This window comes from Ammodytes marinus (assembly GCF_949987685.1).
Source record: "Ammodytes marinus genome assembly, chromosome: 21".
NCBI lineage: Eukaryota > Metazoa > Chordata > Actinopteri > Uranoscopiformes > Ammodytidae > Ammodytes > Ammodytes marinus.
Window position 1 is genome coordinate 7,172,022 of NC_137225.1, and position 20,426 is coordinate 7,192,447.

At 41.5% G+C, this 20,426-nt stretch overlaps 1 protein-coding gene across 2 annotated transcripts in view; it reads right to left on the reverse strand.

Annotated features, from left to right (window-relative positions):
- Window positions 1-20,426, reverse strand: part of LOC307267538 (partitioning defective 3 homolog) — a 381,172-nt gene that overhangs the window by 132,434 nt on the left and 228,312 nt on the right. For both annotated transcript variants that reach the window (XM_080049880.1, XM_080049879.1), the window contains exon 16: window positions 10,163-10,352. In XM_080049880.1, coding sequence (XP_079906006.1) covers window positions 10,163-10,352 — 190 coding nt within the window. The remainder of the gene's footprint in view (window positions 1-10,162; window positions 10,353-20,426) is intronic.

The window sequence follows — 20,426 nt, forward strand, 5'->3', positions numbered from 1 at the left end:
AGGTAGACCCATACTGAGACATTGTGTATCCATTGAATAGCTTATACTTTGATCACACAGGCTATGTAAAATGTAATGGAGTAGATGGAATAAGAAAGAGCGTGACAATGTTCATCAAGTTTGATCGTTTGCGTGTGGCACACTTTCCATCTCCGAGCATCCATCCCATCCACACCTCTGGCCTTCATCTCTAATAGTTAGCCCAATCTGTTTGCATAACACATTCCTCCATCTCTCGCTCCTTCCTTAAGCAGCGTTTAAAAGCTAGTTTTTTCCTACCATTTGGAGCAGATGCTCTCCTGCACGTTCAAAAGTCCTCCCATCATCTAAAATTAACTAGCGCTGAGGATTGCTCACAGGCAAACCCACAGCTTCATCCTGCATTTTACATCAACTTGTTCCTTTCTCTGTGTGCCCCTTTGCAGGAAGTTAAATGTGTCAAACTGCACACCGGTCTTGTTGCTAAGTGCTTGGTGCTTAAAAGCCCGCCATGGTCACAATTTACCCTGGTGAATTATGTCTTTTTTTACTCCTTTTTCTCAACTCACAACCCTTCGTTCTTACCCTTATTTAAGAAGAAGGTCTTAAAGTGCCCTACTACTTAGAAAAAGTGCAGCTTGGTTTGATGGGCTATTGTGTACTGTATGTAGACATGCCAAGGTGCTTCTGAAATGGTCCTTCTGTGGGTTGGTGGCTGGTCCAATTCAGCTGACTGCATGGATGCATAGCTGGGCCAGGGAGCAAGGAGCTGCCGTCAATCATCGCTTGGAGTCGTAGTGCAGTGCAATGTATTTCTAAGATTAGAATACAAATAATTGAGTTACACCTGTATACAAAGAGAGTGAGTCAAAAATGGTCGCAGCAGTGACACACAGAGGGTCAACAGCACCTGTGATTTGCTGTGATCTCCTTTTAATTGTGCCTGAGAGAGAGAGAGAGAGAGAGAGAGAGAGATAGAGCTAGAGCTAGAGAGAGAGAGAGAGAGAGAGAGAGAGAGAGAGAGAGAGAGAGAGAGATAACTAGATCAATTTAGACCTTGTTGTCCATGGGCTGACTCCAGTATAAACCTTCTCATTCAATCCCTGTGCCCAGTGTCCGGATGCTTTGATTTAGCTTAGCTGCACTAACTTCTCCAATGTCAAATACAGAGAATAGAAGTTATGTGTGTGTGTGTGTGTGTGTGTGTGTGTGTGTGTGTGTGTGTGTGTGTGTGTGTGTGTGTGTGTGTGTGTGTGTGTGTGTGTGTGTGTGTGTGCAGGTTATTTTGGCATCACTCATGCTGAGATGTACCTGCACCCTTGAAAAACACACTCAGGGTGAGTACAAAAATACAAGCATCTTTGACATAGTTGTAGCAATGGTGCACATGGTAAATATTCATGAAGCTAGAGGGGATTATTATCATTTAAGGGGGAAAACTGCCTGGAATATATTTGAGTATGTGTGAGTGTGTGCGTGTGTGTGTGTGTGTGTCTGGAATCCTTTTTGTGTGTGTGTACAACCTGTTGTTGAAGTCGCTGCCAAGTCCAAAAAGTGTGTATGCGCGCACAAACAAGGCTGTTTGCATGTATATGTAGTTATGCTGATAGCCTGATGGGAAAAACACATGTGCTTTTTAATAGAGCATTTGTGATTTTTAGTTACATTCCTGATGATAAAGACTATTAGGGAGTCAACTAAAGTAGGCCGCTTGCAATGTTAGTTCAGAAGTCTGTTTGTTGGTGTCTATGCGGACCTTTTCCACTTTATATGTTAATTTGTGAAATTGTTTACCAGCCAATGTGTATCTAAACACTCGTGAGACTAAGGGTGTCTACTGTGCAGCTGTATGTGTGTGTGTGTGTGTGTATGTGTGTGTGTGTGTGTGTGTGTGTGTGTGTGTGTGTGCGTGCGTGCGTGTGTGTGTGTGTGTGTGTATGTGTGCGTGTGTGTGTCTGGAATCCTTTTCCATCTCTGCTGGTTGACAGAGTGTGTCAGTGCTGCCTGGGAAATGATGTTTCCACCTGTGACACCTCACAAAGACAGAGAAGGACACAGTCTAGTTCTTTCTCTCTCGCAGTCCATTTCTCTTCACTAATGACAATTGACATCTATCCCCCACTCTGTCTGTCAGCTCCATCCAGATCGAGTGCTGCTCTAGTTGTATCCGGGTCGTGAAAGTGCCCCTAGTGTTCTAAATTGGGGAGTGATTTTTCCCCCTTTTTTTTTTTTAGGGAAGATAGTTCTCTTCTTCTCGTTATTTTAAAAGTTCATAACACTTCCTGAAGACAGAACTAGATTTTGACTAGGTTTCACTGTTTATAGATCATGAATGTTTAAGGTAATTTTTTTAACAATAGTTTTACTTTTTAATGCCAATAATTGGTAAAAATTTGAAAACTCACTTCCAATAAACAGCCTTACAATCAAATCAATAACACATATGCAGTTTATCATTCCGCACACTTTATCTGCTATCACAATTGGTTGTTATCTGATTTTGAACTCCACATGCTAATAACTTTCCTAAGTAGTACAAGTCAAAAGAATTGTCAGGTGCTGTGCAGGGCAGCTACGATTGGTATGGTAACAGTATAGCCAGTGCACCACAGGCTAGCTGCTAGTATACTTAGTTCCTTGCTCTTAGTGATTTAGCATAACAACAAACTTCAGACTGATAAGTATGCTGCAGACCCCACCCTTCCCCAGCTTTCTATCTGCACTACAGTGAACTTCTTGCCCTTGCATGCGTTAAAAAGAATGTGTGTTCACATCTTGGCAAGATACAGTGCTCCTGGAGCTAAGTTATGAGGTGTGATTACACCAGAAAACAGACGTTGCTCAGTTATTTCAGGGAGGGGGGGGGGGGGGGTGCTTTGGGGTGTTGCAGCCATTAAAACATGTCAACTGTTTTCTTTCAAGTGCTTGTGAATGCATCATTATGGTGTGAATAATATGGTAAATTTGAAGGATACACATACCTTACAGAATATTTTGCTATGACTACCTGCCTTCACCTCAGAAGCTGCACAACTTAACCGGCCATGGTCAAATCATAGCACAGCAAATACCACAAGATTGGCTATTACTTTACACAAAAACAGTCGGCCAGTGAGTGAGACTATGCATGCTGTGTACATCCGCAGAGGCATTTGTGCACAATCAACCGTTTTGTGACGCTACCTAATGACTTGTTTCCCCCTGTGAGTTCAGATTTTGTATTATTTATATTACAAAGGCTCTGTTGTGCATTGTTTTCTCAAGTAGAAACAGAGTTGGATATACGCAGCTGAAGGAGCAGAAGACACAAACACACACTGGGTTTCACAGAATAACACAGCACAAGGGGAAAGCAGAGAGGTTCAGTTGCAAAGTTCTCAGTCTCTCACAGAGCCTCATCTTCAAAAGCCAAGTTCTTCTCTGCTTCAGAACTTTGTAGGTAAGGGATACACACTCCTCGCAAACTCCCCCCTAGCAAGGGACTCCTGTTCTGTCTTTCCCTGCGTTCCGAATCGCATACCCTTTCTTTTTTCTATCCTACTTACTACATCTGACGATAAAAATAATCTAGTTAGGATGCAGTATGCTACAATTGGGACATACTTTTACTTATTTATTTCATCATAACATTGCGCCTTGATCTTGCCTCTTGCTTTTATATCCGTTGCATCCCCGTTTGTTTTCATATGGAGGCTCCGTCGATGTGACGTCACTTCAAATGCGCAATGGATTGTGGGTCAGAATCGCCCAAATAGGATGCCGTTTCTTTCAACACTAAAACATCTTGACCGGATGTAGTAGACACATCTGGGTCTTTCTAACCATCCTACATCTGTCCACAAGAATCGAGACATCCTAAATCTTTTTTCCACCATACTAAATAGTAGAAAGTATGCGATTCGGAACGCATGATTTGTCTAGAGGTTACACAAGATTGCACAATACAATAAAAGCAGTTATTTGTTTTGCTGCATGAAGGACAAAGTTGATAGCATCTGACTTAGATCAACTAGCACGGGGGCACTGCACTGTTATGAAAGGGAAATATTCATGCAAGCGTGGGTGCTGCTGCGGTGAAGTGTTAAAGTCTCTAAGTGCTTTAGGTTTAATGAAGCTAGTAGGAGAGCAGCTGATTTGAGCAATTTCTTATCACTGAACATCTTAAAAAATAGATGTTTGGACTATTAACTCTGAGATCGTAATTGTTCAGCTGGTTGTAAAAGATCACACGTTTATTTTTTGGCAAAGTAACTGTGCAGACAAAGGAAAAAAAAGACATGGACTGGAACCCAAGTTATGTGGAATAGGCACACTTTGTAAACTGCACTCTATCAATGTTCTAAGATGGAAACCAGGTTGGAACTAGAACACACTGCTTGTATGATAATTGATTATACACTTAAAACTGTTTTTCGGACACTGTTAAACATTCCATTTTCATCTTGTTAATCACAGTTATTTTTGCAAAGCCCCCTGTATAAACCAGTGCAGTGGTATTACTTTTTACTGTAAATCATTTTGACTGTTTGGCTATAGATTCAGACTAATGAATGTGGAGGGAGATACCGCATGGGGAATGAATGTGGCAGGTCAGTGACCCAATGCTCAAATGAACTTAGCCAAGATATGCAAAGTGATAATTTACTAAACCTTTATTTATCCAGTTGGAACCGGACAGAAGACACATGCTGGTTTCATCACACACACCCTATAACCTACTACACACATCCTGGACTTAGAGGTGAAGTAAGCCATTTATTTACGTTAATATAAGTGTTAAATCGCTCTTTATTCATACAGTGAACACTTATATAGTGTGCGCTTTTCATAAAGCAGATATCTCAGTCAGCTGCTCTGCATGTAATCAACAAAAAAACTTTTCGGAGATCCCACTACTGATAACCAATCAGAAGAGAGAACGCTACAAACCGGCACCTGTCTCACTGCCGGTGCACATGCAGAGCGACAGATGGGTGAATGTTTATGTGCCTGCAATGGCGGAGCAGGTAAAAATCCTTCCCAATGCCTGTTTTGATGGTTCATATCATGTTTTATCACACTTATGGATCTGAGAAGATGCTAGATAACTCGCTGCTTGAAGGCCGCAGTGCATTAATGTGGTGACGTGGGGACGATGGAGGGGACTGCTAACTGCAGTCACTGACAGGAAGTTAGCTAAACTGACCATTCCGCTTACTGAACCTTTAACCAATGCATCCGCAGTCCTCTACATATGGCTGGATTTAAAGGTGGAGTCAGCAATGCTAAAGAACGCTTGTTGTCAAAATCACTTCTTGTCAAAATCAGTGAATATCTCCACACGGTTTCGCTTACCTGTCCGTACTGTGTGTGTGTGTTCTGAAATATTCCAATAAGCATTCTCCAGAATCACTGACTCCACCTTTAAATGCATTTCAAAAGTATCTCCATGGATTGTTGTAGCATTTACTGTATCACTTGATCCAGCGACCAACTTTCTATTCACATTCATCTTTCACTGAGCTCAATATATACCTCCTAGCTGATATAAAGGAGTCCAAGTATTCATGACAACACTAATAAAACTGCCGGTAATATGGCAGCAACAAATACAAGCTCGGAAATATGTATTACCATTTTAACAGAGATCTAAGAGCACACACATAATATTTATAGCCTGTTTTAATGTTCATGTGAGGCTTGTAAATTGGATGTGGTACAACACCGGTTCATAACAATAGGACATCTTTAAGTATCTGCGAGAGAAGGCAAGAAAACATGGCATATGTCTTCACATAGTAAAACCTGAACGAAACCATCTATGCACACATACACAGAACACACACACACGCCCATTAGATATTGGCTAGGGATGTCAGGAAGAACAGAAAAAAAGTAGGTCAATTTATGTGTCTTGTGTGAGATGGGATTTCTTGCCTTCCAAAACAACCATTTATCTTTAGAGTCTCACTCGTGAACACACCAACACATGTGGGCTGCAATTCACTAGAAACAACCTTCTGGGCAGACAACGGGAATAGAGGGAGGATAATACAGAGAGAGAGAGAGAGAGAGAGAGAGAGAGAGAGAGAGAGAGAGAGAGAGAGAGAGAGAGAGAGATGGAAATACAGAGAGATGACAATTAACATTCAATTCTAATGGGAAATGAAAAAAAAGGCGAGTAGATAACAAAATAACGGGGTCTTTGTCATTAAGATAATAAATTAAAACGGGTGTTGTTTTTAATTGACTGTGTTAACATTACTCAACATGAACATTACGATAACCACTACCAGATGCTCAAAACGACCTTTTGATTACCCCTGCATTAATAGAGTGAAGTAAGCTGGGATGAAATGAATTCATTCACAAGCCAACTGGATTCTCTATGATAACAAAGTCACATCCAGCGCCAGTATACTGAACACAATAAAATAATAAGTAATAAAAGAGTAGAGGAAACCAAGAGGAAATCAGAGTTGGTTCGAAAATAGTGCAAGAAGAGAAAGAGTCTGAATTACAATGCGTTCTACAAGGCAACCAGCCACTTTTGTGTATGCACTGTGGGTGTGTGGCTGTGGCCTTGGCGAGGTGCCTCCCGTGAGGAAGCAGCGCTGCATAATGTTGGAGGCCAGAGGTGAGACTTTCACAGCTCTGCACAATACATATTCAATACATACAGGGCCCCGGCTGCACTGCTGCAAGAGCTTAATTAAAAAAGTAACAGTTCCAATACATTGCCGTCTGGCTGACCCACATCCCCTGCTGGCTCAGTCAGTATGCCTGTTACCACTGTGTGTGTGTGTGTGTGTGTGTGTGTGTGTGTGTGTGTGTGTGTGTGTGTGTGTGTGTGTGTGTGTGTGTGTGTGTGTGTTTGGGACACTTGAGGAGGAAAATGAGAAACAGTTAAAGTCAGAAAGAGGATACACACTTGCAGCTGATAGCATTTGAGTAAAATAAAATATGTGCCTGCGCTCGTGTGTGTGTGAGCGTGTGTGTGTGTGTGACTTTAGGGACATGAATTATTCACAATAACCTTAGGCAGTGGTATGTAGCACACTTCTGCCTTGTGTGCACACGTCATGCACTTGTGTGTGTGTGTGTGTGTGTGTGTGTGTGTGTGTGTGTGTGTGTGTGTGTGTGTGTGTGTGTGTGTGTGTGTGTGTGTGTGTGTGTGTGTGTGTGTGTGTGTGTGTGTGTGTGTGTGTGTGTGTGCGTGTATGTATGTGTGTGTGTTTGTGTGTAAATGAGGAGTGTGTGAGGAAGGAAGTCTGAGTGTGGTTTAAACCATATGCTGTGGACCTAATCCACTATGACAAACCTCTGACATCACATGAACAACAGGCATGCTGAGCAAATCTACTCATTCATTATAAATGAGAGAGAGAGAGAGAATGAGAGAGAATGAGAGAGAGAGAAAGAGAGAGAGAGAGAGAGAGAGAGAGAGAGAGAGAGAGAGAGAGAGGGAGAGGGAGAGGGAGAGGGAGAGAGAGAGAGAGAGAGGGAGAGAGAGAGAGAGAGACAGAGAGAGAGAGAGAGAGGGAGAGGGAGAGGGAGAGAGAGAGTAGTGCAGAGAGTCTCCAGGGAGAAAAAAATAAAAATACTAAAAAAAGAAATAAATGAACTGAGCATCTTTATTCCTGGCAGCCATAATTTCAACTAGGAAATAAATCAACTAAACACAGACTGTAGCAGCATGCTATTATACATGTCACCTCTCAGCCAATCATAAGAAAGAATAAAAAATCCTTAAAAAAAACAATCAAATAAAAAGACAAATCAATATACAGTATTTAGAAAAAAAACAGCAGTACTTGAATGCACCATTCAGAAGAGAACAAGGACATGATTGGATGTCTAGTACCTTAAGACTGCAATCATATAGGAAATGTCATTTTAGAGTAAGTGATTATACCTTAAAGGTTGAACCTGTGCTCTATAGGCAGCCTCTTATTTGTTTGCTTTTTTCCTCAAGCTCCTGCTGAAGAAAAGTGAGAAAAAACATTCCTGTAACTGTGCGTGCATTTTTGATATATAAATGGGCAAAGGTCTTTCATCCAGGTTAGCTTAGCTCATCCAGGTTAGCTTAGCTCAAACACTGGTAGTCAATAACTTTACGGCATCACTAAACACTCCTGTGTGCGTGTTGGGTCATGTTTATTTATCACGGTATGTGGCGCTCTAGTTGTCTTTACTATGCCATTTTAGAATCAAATACATACACCCTGCGTTCCGAATCGCATACTCTTTCTTTTTTCTATTCTACATACTACATCTGAAGATAAAAAGAATATAGTTAGGATGCAGTATGTTACAATTGGGACATACTTTTACTTATTATTTTCATCATAACATTGCGCCTTGATCTTGCCTCTTGCTTTTATATCCGTCACATCCCCGTTTGATTTCATATGGAGGCTCCGTCGATGTGACGTCACTTCACGTGCGCACTGGATTAGGGGTCAGAATCACCCAAAAAGGATGCTGTTTTCAACACTAAAAATCTTGGCCTGATGTAGTAGACAACCTAACGTGTAAAAATATAGAGTGCACATGGTAAATAAACACGTCTCAAAAGCAAACAGGAGTGTTTAGTGATGTTGTTAAGTTAATCTTTTAGACCTGCTCCCCTTGACTACCAGTGTTTGAGCTAAGCTAACCTGGATGAGCTAAGCTAACCTGGATGGGCGACCTTTGCCCATTTCTATATCAAAAATGCACGCATGGTTACAAGAACGGTTTCTGTCGCCTTTTCTTGATCTGGGGAGAGAGGCAAAACGCTAAAAAAAAATTAAATATTGAACTATTTCTATAAAGTGACAACGACATTAAGAAAGAAAGACTAGTGTTTTATAACATCGGCAACAGAGCCATGCAGAGCAATCATTTCATTATATATCTGCTGATCTGCAACGATTCCTTCGCTGTTTTTTTTTTTTTAACCTTTATTTATACAGGTAAATCCCATTGAGACCGAAGACTCTTTTGCAAGGGAGACCTGTTTTCCTTTCCCACGTTACCATTCCCACGCACATTCATACACCGATAGCAGGCTAAATATCGACATTCACACAAGGCGAGGTGGGTGAAGTGTCTTGCCCAAGGACACAACAACTATGACACAGGTGGCAGGGTGGGGATCGAACCTCCAACCCTTTGATCATCGGCCGACCCGCTCTACCAACTGAGCCACAGTCGCCCTAAAGAGACTTACCCTGCGTTCCAAATCACATACTTTTTCTTTTTACTACACTACATACTAAAGTACAGAGGAGTTTTAGGGCCACAGGAGAGAAAAACAAATCAGATAAGGAAGACTTTTTTTTCATTATGTAGAGACATGTCAAGAATAAAGATGAATACTCCAAAATGCTATTGGAGCTAGTGGGGCATTTATGTATTTTCAGCATACTACAATAAAGTGCATGTATTGGGACATCCTAAATCTTTTCCTGGCATACTAAATAGTAGGGTAGTAACTTCAAAGTATTGTGTTTTTTTTGTTATATGGGGGTGGTGCAGTTGAGATGCAGTCAGTTGGGAGTGTGGTGCTGCTATCCCAAGTGTGCTAGGGGCTTGGGAACCAGCATTAAAGTATGAGTCTATGGGATTTTTTTTTACTCACAGTCTGACTGCTGCTCGGTCATCCATTATTTAACACACACACACACACCCGCACACCCACACACACCCACACCCACACACACACACACACACACACACACACACACACACACACACACACACACACACACACAGTGTATATTTACCCAAACCTTACCCACATTTTGGGTTTAATAAATGTATCCCTCACGCGGAATGTCATTACTTTCTCATAACAGACTTTAGAATGTGATATGGAGATGTTATTTTCTGGTTTGTTAAGACAGATTGGTCTGGTTTGCTCTACTAAAGAAAGTAATCACGCTGTGTAATAAATGTGGGCAATAGCTGAAAAATGCGTTCATATATATTCCAGTAAAATTACCTATTTGTAATATTTTCCACCAATTTCTGCAGGATATTAAAATCTAAAGATGTGATTGCTTGGGGTTCCGGACCAGTCAGAGCAAACTGTCTAGCCACACTGTGACAGTCCCACCCCCTCTCCCCCAAATAAAAAACCTTCTTCTTAACAGTCCAAAGTCCATGTAGTTATAACAGCTTCAGGTGCAAAAGGAAGAACAATGCCTTGCTTGCTTACCTTTCATTCTGAGCGGGCATCTCTTGCATCCAGGGCAGGGGGTTCTCTCCTCCCACAAAGCCCATGTCGTCGTGGGAACTGGACGACGATTGGTCGGAGAGGTGGGCGGGAAGTAGGGGCGGCCTATCATCTTCTATCATCACTGTGTCGTCCTGGGGCATGTTCACAGTGGGAGAGAGCTGGTAGTTACCTGAGAGAGAGAAAGAGAGAGAGTGTGTGTGTGAGAGAGAGAGAGAGAGAGAGAGAGAGAGAGAGAGAGAGAGAGAGCGAGAGAGAGAGAGAGAGAGAGAGAGAGAGATTTGTAGGTGTTTCTCTATAAATAAACACACCATGGCATCAAAACATATCATGGTGGAACATGTTCGTATATACACACTCCTCTAAACATGTTTGTGCTGCTTTAGTAATTACCAAGATAATAGAGACACAGAGATAACTTTGCCTGAGATAATTGTCCAATGCAAATGTTCACATTGGGACATGCCTGAAGGAAACCCAACCTTTCTCGAAAAAGGATGAATATCGCTTCTTCTTCTTATCGGGAACCATTTATTTTTTCAACGCTGCATGCATACAAATACATAGCAAGAGGTAAGATATCTGCTACAATGGTCACAGATTCAGAACACTTGTGAAAATAGACAGGAAAAAGGACACAAACGGCAAGAGAAACCATCAATAGTCACAGCAGAAGACAGAAACATTCTATTATGTTAAAAATAATGTCCTGTATTTTGTTTGAGAATGTTAAACTATCTTGTTCCAGATTACTTCCCGATAGCAGCTCATTCCAGTTTACCTGCTGGATTGAGGTTTTAAAACAATGTTGCTCATTCCTGGGACTTTTATGAGATTCTAATGCAGACAAGGGGTTCAAATCGCCTACTATTCAGCTTCCTTTCCATTAAAACCTGATTATGATCAGACAGGCATGTTAGAATATTGAATTATTTCAAAATATTCTCAGGTCTGTTGCTAAAGACTAAATCAATCCGTGTACTGGTGGAATTAGTTATTCTTGTGGGCCCATGAATTAGCTGTGTTAGCTGCTTGCTATGTAGGATCTAGTCTCTTCATATCACAGTGAAAAGTTGTAGAAATGACGAGTCTCTCCTTTACTCCTTTTTCCCAAGGACAAAGCAGAGCAGGAGACAAACTCCCCTGATCTGTATTCAGCTGTGCCTGACCCTCCCCACTGAGGACCGGTTGAAAAGTGCTTCTTTGCTGCTCCTCAGGAGTCACAGTCAATAGGGAATGTGTTGCTAGGCTGGCACTCATGCTCCAAGGGCAGGACAAGGGCTGTCGAGAAGACACATTACAAGACGGAGAGGTGGAAAAATACACTCTAGAAATTGATCAGTGTGTGTTTTAAGTATGGACGTATACCTGTTGAGAAAAGGATATCAAAGTCAAGACCACTGAGGAGATTGGCAAACCTGCTTACTATTAGGTTTACAGAAATGTTGGACTTCCTGGTCTTGCTTTGGTTTCCATTATCGGAGAGCTGTTTTGCTCAAATTAAATATAGCATAGGAACATTTGTGTTTAATCACTAACAGCGGACAACAATATTTACCCTGGCAGCATCCCAACATGAATCTGAGAGGCATTTCATTTCACTGGGGGGCCCCCCGACCAATGATGAATGCATATGGTGGAAGTCAATCTGAGCCCCAATCAGCGCGGAAATGAAGTGAACTGTACAGTTTAGTATGGTTATTAAAGAGAAGAAAAACAAAGATACCGTACTAAGCAAAACAGCTGTGCAGGGGAGGACAGCACTGAGGTGGGCTTTGTTTCAAAGACCAGATCAATCAGATACAGTGGATTGTCTATCTTATTTGTCTTATATGACAGTCGTCCTTATCGCTGACATGTGACAACATAGATTTATTAAACCTCATGGGAATACATGCCCCAAACCAAAGGCTTCAAATGCATTATTAAAGGTGAAGTAAGCGGAATGGTCAGTTTAGCTAACTTCCTGTCAGTTGCTGCAGTTAGCAGTACCCTCCCTCGTCCCCACGTCACCACATTAATGCACTGCGGTCTTCAAGCAGCGAGTTATCTAGCATCATCTCAGATCCATAAGTGTGATAAAACATGATAAACACTGTCAAAACAGATATTGGGAAGGATTTTTACCTGCTCCACCATTGTAGGCGCATACACATTCACCCATATGTCGCTCTGCATGTGCAGCGGCAGTGAGACGGGTGCCGGTTTGTAGCATTCTCTCTTCTGATTGGTTATTAGTAGAGGGATCCCCGAAAAGTTTATTTGCCGATTACATGCAGAGCGAGATCGGCTTTCTGAAACGTGCACACTATATAAGTGATCACTGTATGAATAAAGAGCGATTTAACACTTATATTAACATAAATAAATTGCTTACTTCACCTTTAAAATGGACATAGACCTACATTGTATAATAGCGCTAACAAGCAAGATCACTTTGAAATGACCAGTCAAAAATAAAACTTTCATATATAGATTCTTTTGGGAGCCTCTTCCTTTTTTGCGTATGGACTGCTCATCTAAGCCAGGTGGTTGCCAAGACTGTACAGGTAAAATGAAGGCCATTTCTCACTTGGGTAGCTTGACAGAGACAACCATGGGTAATTGAATTTAGCCTGCACTGTAAATCAGCTGGACTGAAGCAATGACAGAGATAATCTCCTGTTAGATTAAGCCAGACCTAACCACTTTTTCAGAGCTAAAGCAAGTAGTTTGGGAGCTTAAGTATAGCAATGCATCAATACATGATACTTTTAACATACATATTTAATTAAGTTATGTTTGCATTGTTTATTTATATCCACCTCCAGTCCATCCAATGCAATGAATGGACTGGATAAACAATCTAAGATTTACACCGATGGATGCCATGATGTCCTCATAGCCACACTGGTGGGAGATTGTCTAGTTATCTTGACAATTTTTTTGCACATGGAAAACTGGGATATTTACTACTGCAGTCAATGCATTTTTTTGTACAATTGGTCATTGCTGTGTAGTGTGTACATGTGTTGCTCATTATATCTACATTATGTGTACTATAGTGTTATGTGTGCCTTATGATCTTTTAAATAGCTATGTGTTATCCACAGAGTTGCCTTGCCCAACTCCTCGAAGTCAGGTGTCAAATACCCTTCCTTCCAGAAAGCAACGTGTCCCTTCTCTGTGTCAAGAAGAGATGCCCTGCAGGTTGTGTGTCCACAGGGGCCATCCTTATAACCGTCTTTTACCTTCCCTTAGCTGTTTTTATAGAGTTACCTGTCCGTTGCATCAGAATCACTGAGCATTTCACTAAGGAATAGTAACCTAGACTATAAGACACACGGTGGAAATACAACAGGGAAGTGCTGTTTCATCAAAACAGCCTAGGATAAAAAAGGGGTGTAGGGGCACTGATTTGCATTCACACTATGTCTTATTAAAGACAATGCGTAACTCATAATCACCTCACAGTCAGACTGGTGTCAGCAGGCCACTTTTGCTAACAGAGGGCAAAAGTTTTAATTAAAAACTCGGCACGCTTCCATCTCCCATCGTTGTGAGATATGTCCAGTCAGGACCTCTTGACACCAGTAGCCAGCTCTGCAGATGCAGAGTGGCTAAAGTCATCCCATTTCACACACACACACACACACACACACACACACACACACACACACACACACACACACACACACACACACACACACACACACACACAATAAATAACGAGTGGACAGGTACAGTCGAGGGCCACCCTGATAGTTTGCAAGGTGAAAATAATTAAAGAAACTGCAGCACTTGCTATAGTGCTAATAAGCATAGAGGGAAATCACCCGCCCACTCCCAATACCTGGTGAAACATTGGACAAGTTCGCTCCTAAAATGACTGAACATTTTCAGCTTGACTCTCACAGTGAAGCAGACAATAGTAAAGCAGACTTGAACAGACACAAATACACTTACTTCTGGGAACAGAATTCAGTTTTCAAACGTAATGGCCGTTTGGTTTGTACAACTTAACTGAGAAAGCTAAACGAGCTAATGACAGAGTGTTGCGTTTGGGTGCAGTGAGGTGTATATAGCTCAATTACTGTTTTAACACTGTTGTATTTTATCAGCTTCTCACAGCTGTCATCAGGGGGAAAAGGGGAGCAGGTGACAGTACTAGCAGATACACTTCACTTCCTTTTGCCAGCCAGATCGACAGACAATGTGTTTTCTAGAGCGAGAACTAACTGGGGACCTTAGCAAGTTGAAAGTCAATGCGTTTCATTATGGGGAGATAATTCTGATGGTGATAATGCTGAAGGAATAACCAATGAATACATTATCAGTGTTCTTTAAGTGTTGCTTCTGTTAAGGGAGGGCCATCTGAGCATATTGATGTCCTTAGGTTTGAAGCAACTTTTTAACATACACGTTGTTCCCCTTGCCTACAACAGCAACACAGCACCATAACCCAAAGCATCGAACAACCGAGTACTACGAATGCAATCACTGTTTCTATGAAAAACTTAAGCACCGCTATCTTGGCCAAACTCAAAACACTCATCTTACATAGCCTTCGATGACCTCGCCGATCAAAAAAAACAACAACTAGAGGCTTCTATGCACTCAGTATGTGAACGGAAAGGAAAAGAAAAGAACAGAAAAACACATCTGAGTCACACACTTATATCTAATAGAAATGTTCTGGAAGGTCACACTAGGGTAGCTTTTGCTCCAATTATGATTAATGGTTCACATGAACTGGCTCTTTCATAAAGGGGCTATTTGGACCTCTGTCCCACTGTTATTAAAGAATTATAGATTGCCATGAGTCATACTGACTGAAGCAAACAGTCCACAGTATACCGGCGGCCACCCAAGATAAGAACTCACTATTCCACTCACCACCCCGCTGAAAGAACGCACACTTTGGTAGCAGAGGTTTACCGTGTGGCAATAATATTCTAATGTGAAGGTAAAACAGGATTACAGCTAGAAGCTTAAATTTATTAAAGTGAAGGTGATTAAAGAGGTTGTTAATTTTAATGTTGGAAGATAAAACTTCATTGTAACTGGGTCAGAGTCAAATTGGTTCCAATACTGAAACTGGGTAAAATGGGTTTTGTTTCCATTGATGCTTTGAATGGACTGTAGTTGTAGGCACATGTGGACAGTCCAATTATAGTATGTCCATAGGCTATCCACCCACTGCATATCATTTAGATGACAGCATGGAAATGTGCAAAGCAAATATTCTAGCAAACGCATAATGCCCTTCTACCACAGACTTTTTTAAGTTATTTAGCTTTCGATACCGTTGGGTGTTGCCTTACTTTTTGCACAATTTAGAATGTATCTATTGTTACTAGGGCTGTCCAACTATTAACATTTTTAATCAGAATCTCACAGGGTAGCTGTGGATTAATCACGATTAATTCTACCAATCGAAATATGCTTGTATATACAGTATATGCTGTATATTGCTGTAAGAACGGAAAGATAAATGACAGAATAGGGATATATACATTTTAAATGTGTTTTTGTAGTCATTGAAAATCAAAAAGAAAATGGTGTTAATACTGAAAATATATCATAATCAAACTAAAACATAGGCCTACCAAACCATAATTCAATTTGCCTCTTTGTTATGTCTTTGATCAACTATAGGCTATATAGATTGGCATTTATTTGGTGAATCTATAGGTGTTGCATTCCTGAATACAGCTTGATTGCAGCAAGAGTGACTAGAGTGCAGAGCGGTTTGAATGCATGGGGCGGGTCATTCTGTGCATGCGTTAAAAGAATGAATGCATTCCTTCCAGAAAAATGAATACACCTGGGTTCACGTGTTCATTTTGACAGCCCTAATAATTACTTATCTTCATTTTATCTTTGTAGAACAACATCATTTTCATTCCTCTATGTCTGGCACATAGTTCAGAAACTGATGGAAAACATTTGACTTGAAGCACCTGCTCCAATAGTAGAATCAGCAATAGTGAAAGCCAGGTGTTTCCAGGACTGTACAGTAGCAAAGCCTCCAGCCATGCTCGGTACATGTGAAAGCTCTTCCATGATACTGAAGCATAGATGTTCTGCCTCCCTCTGGCAGAGTGCAGACAGAGACAGATGAGCTCCGTGGCTACAGAGGCCACCTGGCTGCATCCATTCCCTGGATGGGAGCTTCACTCTCCTCTTCGCCTTGCCCCCTAACCAAGCGTTGCCCGTTGAAACATTGAGCCGTAAGGTGAGAGGTCACACTAATAGCACCACTCCGTCTTCTCTCCCCCAACCCGATTCCCTCCATCTCTGTCCATCACACACTCGTTCACTCTCCTTTTTTCTCTATCTCTGTGTCTCTCTCCCCTCAGTGACACTTTGGCCTATTGATCTGAATAGAAGACAGATCGTTAGTCGATTCCATGCCGCCACAGCTACTGTATCAGGCTAATAATGCTTCCTGAACAGTTCCCAATTAGCAGATGGATGTATTAGTAGTTTAGCTTTTGTAAACCATGCTAGAATAAATAAAGAAAAAAACCTTGATTGGTCTGTCCACAGAAGTGGACTGAGATCCACCTTTTCAGGCGGTCTCAGATGCCAAAATAAATGGGAAAATACACCAGGGTTTAATTGAATCAAACCAAGCTGATGAGGTGTAAAAGGAGCCCAACAGACTCCACCATGCTCCACTAGAGATGTCCAGGCCAATGCAATGGATCAGAATATTTAGCTGATTGGCTAGACAATAGTTTCTTACCTACTTGTATAGAAATGACTTACAGGTTGCTGATGTCTACTCAGGGACAGAGCACTCAGCCACCAGTCATAACCAGTTTGTCTTCATGTCCTGGGCTGGAAGGTATGTTTATGAAGGTACACATGCATAGAATGACTTTGGTCACTGTATCCTAAGAAAACGGATGGTGATAGCATATAATTAGTTCCAAATGCAGCCAACATGGAGAGGCTACTACGGACAAGGATGATCTTCCAGAAGCATCACATTAAAATGCCTTCTTCTCTGATAAATCAAATCAAATCAGTTTTATTTGTATAGCCCAATACCACAAAAAAGACATTTACCTCAGTCGGCTTCACATGCCATACAGTATGACACCCTGCCCTTAGACCCATTGCTCGGCTGAGAAAAAAACTCCCAGTAAAAAACCCTTTATCGGGATTAAAACAATTGAGAGTGAGGGATCCCTCTCCCAGGACGGACATACTGCAATAAATGTCGTAAGTAGAGAAAATCAAAAAGGAGTCAACTATTGACCAGATGTTTACATGGTAATACTAAATTAAAATATGAATAGTGAATAGTGTGGATGCAGGAGGGCTGATAAATGATATTACAATGGTCAGACTAAAATATTTTCCTATGCCAGAGGACAACCATTGAACACAACACTCCAATACAAACCTGTAATTTGACTTTTAAATGCGATTTCAAGGAATATCATTTCAAACCACGTCAACCTTTTCACACAGGTGTGAGCTGTATGCCCAGCAGCAGTATGCATCCACACGTCAAATGTGCATCCACACCTCAAATATATACTGTTAACTTCATATGTGTTATTCCTGTGTAACTTGGGGCCAGAAGAAAGTATCAACCAAGCATTCCACTAATGCAATGAGTGAAAGTACTTGCTGTACAATATATGAATACATATAAAAAATAAAATATATTGTTCTGTATGTCTTAATATTGGATGTAAGAGCTACGCTGAAATGAAGTGGGGTCACCAACTTGCATTGACTAATGAATGCTGAAGGAGAGTTTTCTTAACCTAGCAGGTGAAAAGGGAGAGTCGTGACGGTATGTACACACACGCACGCACGCACGCACACACACACACACACACACACACACACACACACACACACGCACAAACACACACACACACACACACACACACACACACACACACACACACACACACACACACACACACACACACACACACACTCTCCTACCAAATCTAAATAGGTAACTGAAAATACTTCAGTGGATGGACCAATCAACTTTTATTTTCTGTCCCTCACTTGGTAAAAATGATGCTCAACAATAACTATCTCTATGAAGCATTGATTAGATGTGATGTAATTAATGATGGATGCAATCTGTGGAGCCATTGTTAAAGTTAATAGTAACACCTGTGCTTTCCCTACTGTGACAACAAGTCAAAACATCTGCTGTGAAAAAGGTATTCAGTGTGTGAACATGACAATGCATTTTGCCATCAAACAAGTCGAAGTGTTGTTGCATTTGACATAGTTGTGTTTACATAGAGTCTTAACATAATATGTTTGAGTATATGTGCTGTTGTTAGCACAGCGTCTTGTTTGAATGTTTTAGCATATAAACTAGCGCTCAACACCTGTACGATGAAGCTTTTGAAAGAAAATAATTAGGGCTGTCAAGCGATTAAGAAAATAATCTAATTAATTACAGGCTCTGTGATTAATTAATCTAAATTAATCGCACACTTTTATGACACTTTTATACCTGTTTATAAACAGCTGTATAGCCTTCTACAGTTTCTCTCTCTCTCTCTCTCTCTGTCTCTCGTAACTTCTGTCTCCACAACAGACAGCGCTGCACTGCCACATATGCAAATGCCGATTCATTCACCATCGTTGTACTCATAGGCAAAACTATTGACACACACACACATACACACACGGGGCGGGTGTCCGTTTACGCGGGAGACGAGACAGCTAGCAAACAAAATTGAGACACACGGAGGAAGATTGAGAGATAGGCCACTGTTTTGAACCTATATTGTTGCACCACTAAATCAATAATGCACAGACACTGCGGAGAATAAAGTAAGATGTCTTCCTACCTTCATGCTTATTTTCCATAGAGCCCTCGACCCCGCCCTTTCCTCTGCTTCTCTCTTTACTTTTCTCCCTTTCACCCGTGCGGGCTGTGTATGCAAGCTACAGGTGCAGCTCGGTGCAGCTCACCAAGCTGCGCACCACTTTTGCACCGGGTCAAAGGGCATTATAGAAGTGCGATTAATCTGCGTTCATTTTTTTAATCGCGTTAATTTTTCTGTGATTAATTAATCGACATTAACGCGCTAATTTGACAGCCCTAAAAATAATTAAATATAGGAATAAAGATATACTGAGTGAAATAATATAATTTGCAATAGTACAGTGATAGAAGAGCAGCAATGTAGTATATGTGGCAAACGCACCTCTTTTTTGCCTACTGAATGTGAAGAGTACATGCATAAGGAATGGGAACATTTCAGGGTGATAGCGTTGATGTCTGTGTCATGTTCTCACTGAGGCATGCTAATAGCACTCTCTCAGGCAGGCTGGACACCACATTACAGAAGGTCACTCTGTCTCATCCTCTGCACTGGTGGCTGAGCATACAGAAAGCATGAGACTGTGGAACACTGGAAGTGAGGGGACAGCAAGCTCAAGTCCTCAGAAGATGCTCCCACTTAAAACACAGTTAGGGAAGACTAAAAGTGTCTGGGGACAACTAGAAATCGGTGTGTTCATGTTAGTCAGGGTGTGTTTTTATTGCCCATGCACTTGGATCCTTTAAAGGTGGAGTCAACCATTCTGGAGAATGCTAGTTGTCAAAATATTTTTTGTTGAGCTGAAAATAAATCTGGGGTTGTTACACAGCCTAGGCTCTTTAAACAGGCATGTTGCTACCTACTGGGCCACCTTTGTTTACATACCCCTTGTTTACATACACGTCTAGGCTGTATATTCACACCAGCTTTTCTTTCTTCAGTGCACACACAGTACGGGCAGGTAGCGAATCATGAGGAGATATTCACTGATTCTGACAAAACGTGATTTTGACAAAAATCCCTCTCCAGAATGGCTGACTCCACTTTTAGATGAACTAATGTCCTCATAACGACATACACATACCCCAGAGTTACACAACTATGTCACACACTTCTTTCAGTGAGTCATGTTAGAGTTGGCTCAATGTGTGTCTACGGTATTTTGCACCATCACCTGCGCTTTCACTGCACACATTACACCCTGAACACCTACTTCCATATGTTACAAGAGCATTAGTCTGCTTGGCTGGTTCCCACCTCCGGCCTCCCTCCCTCTCTCCCTCCCTCCCTCCCTACCTCCCTCCCTCTCTCTGTGCCAGTCAGAGGTGTGTTGTGACTGTGTTGTGAGTCAGTCCTTGGGCCTCAATTTTCACCCCAGCATGCAGACCACGAGCCCAGCAGCAGAACGGAAGGTGAGGCTGGGTGTGATCCTAACCACCTTCCAA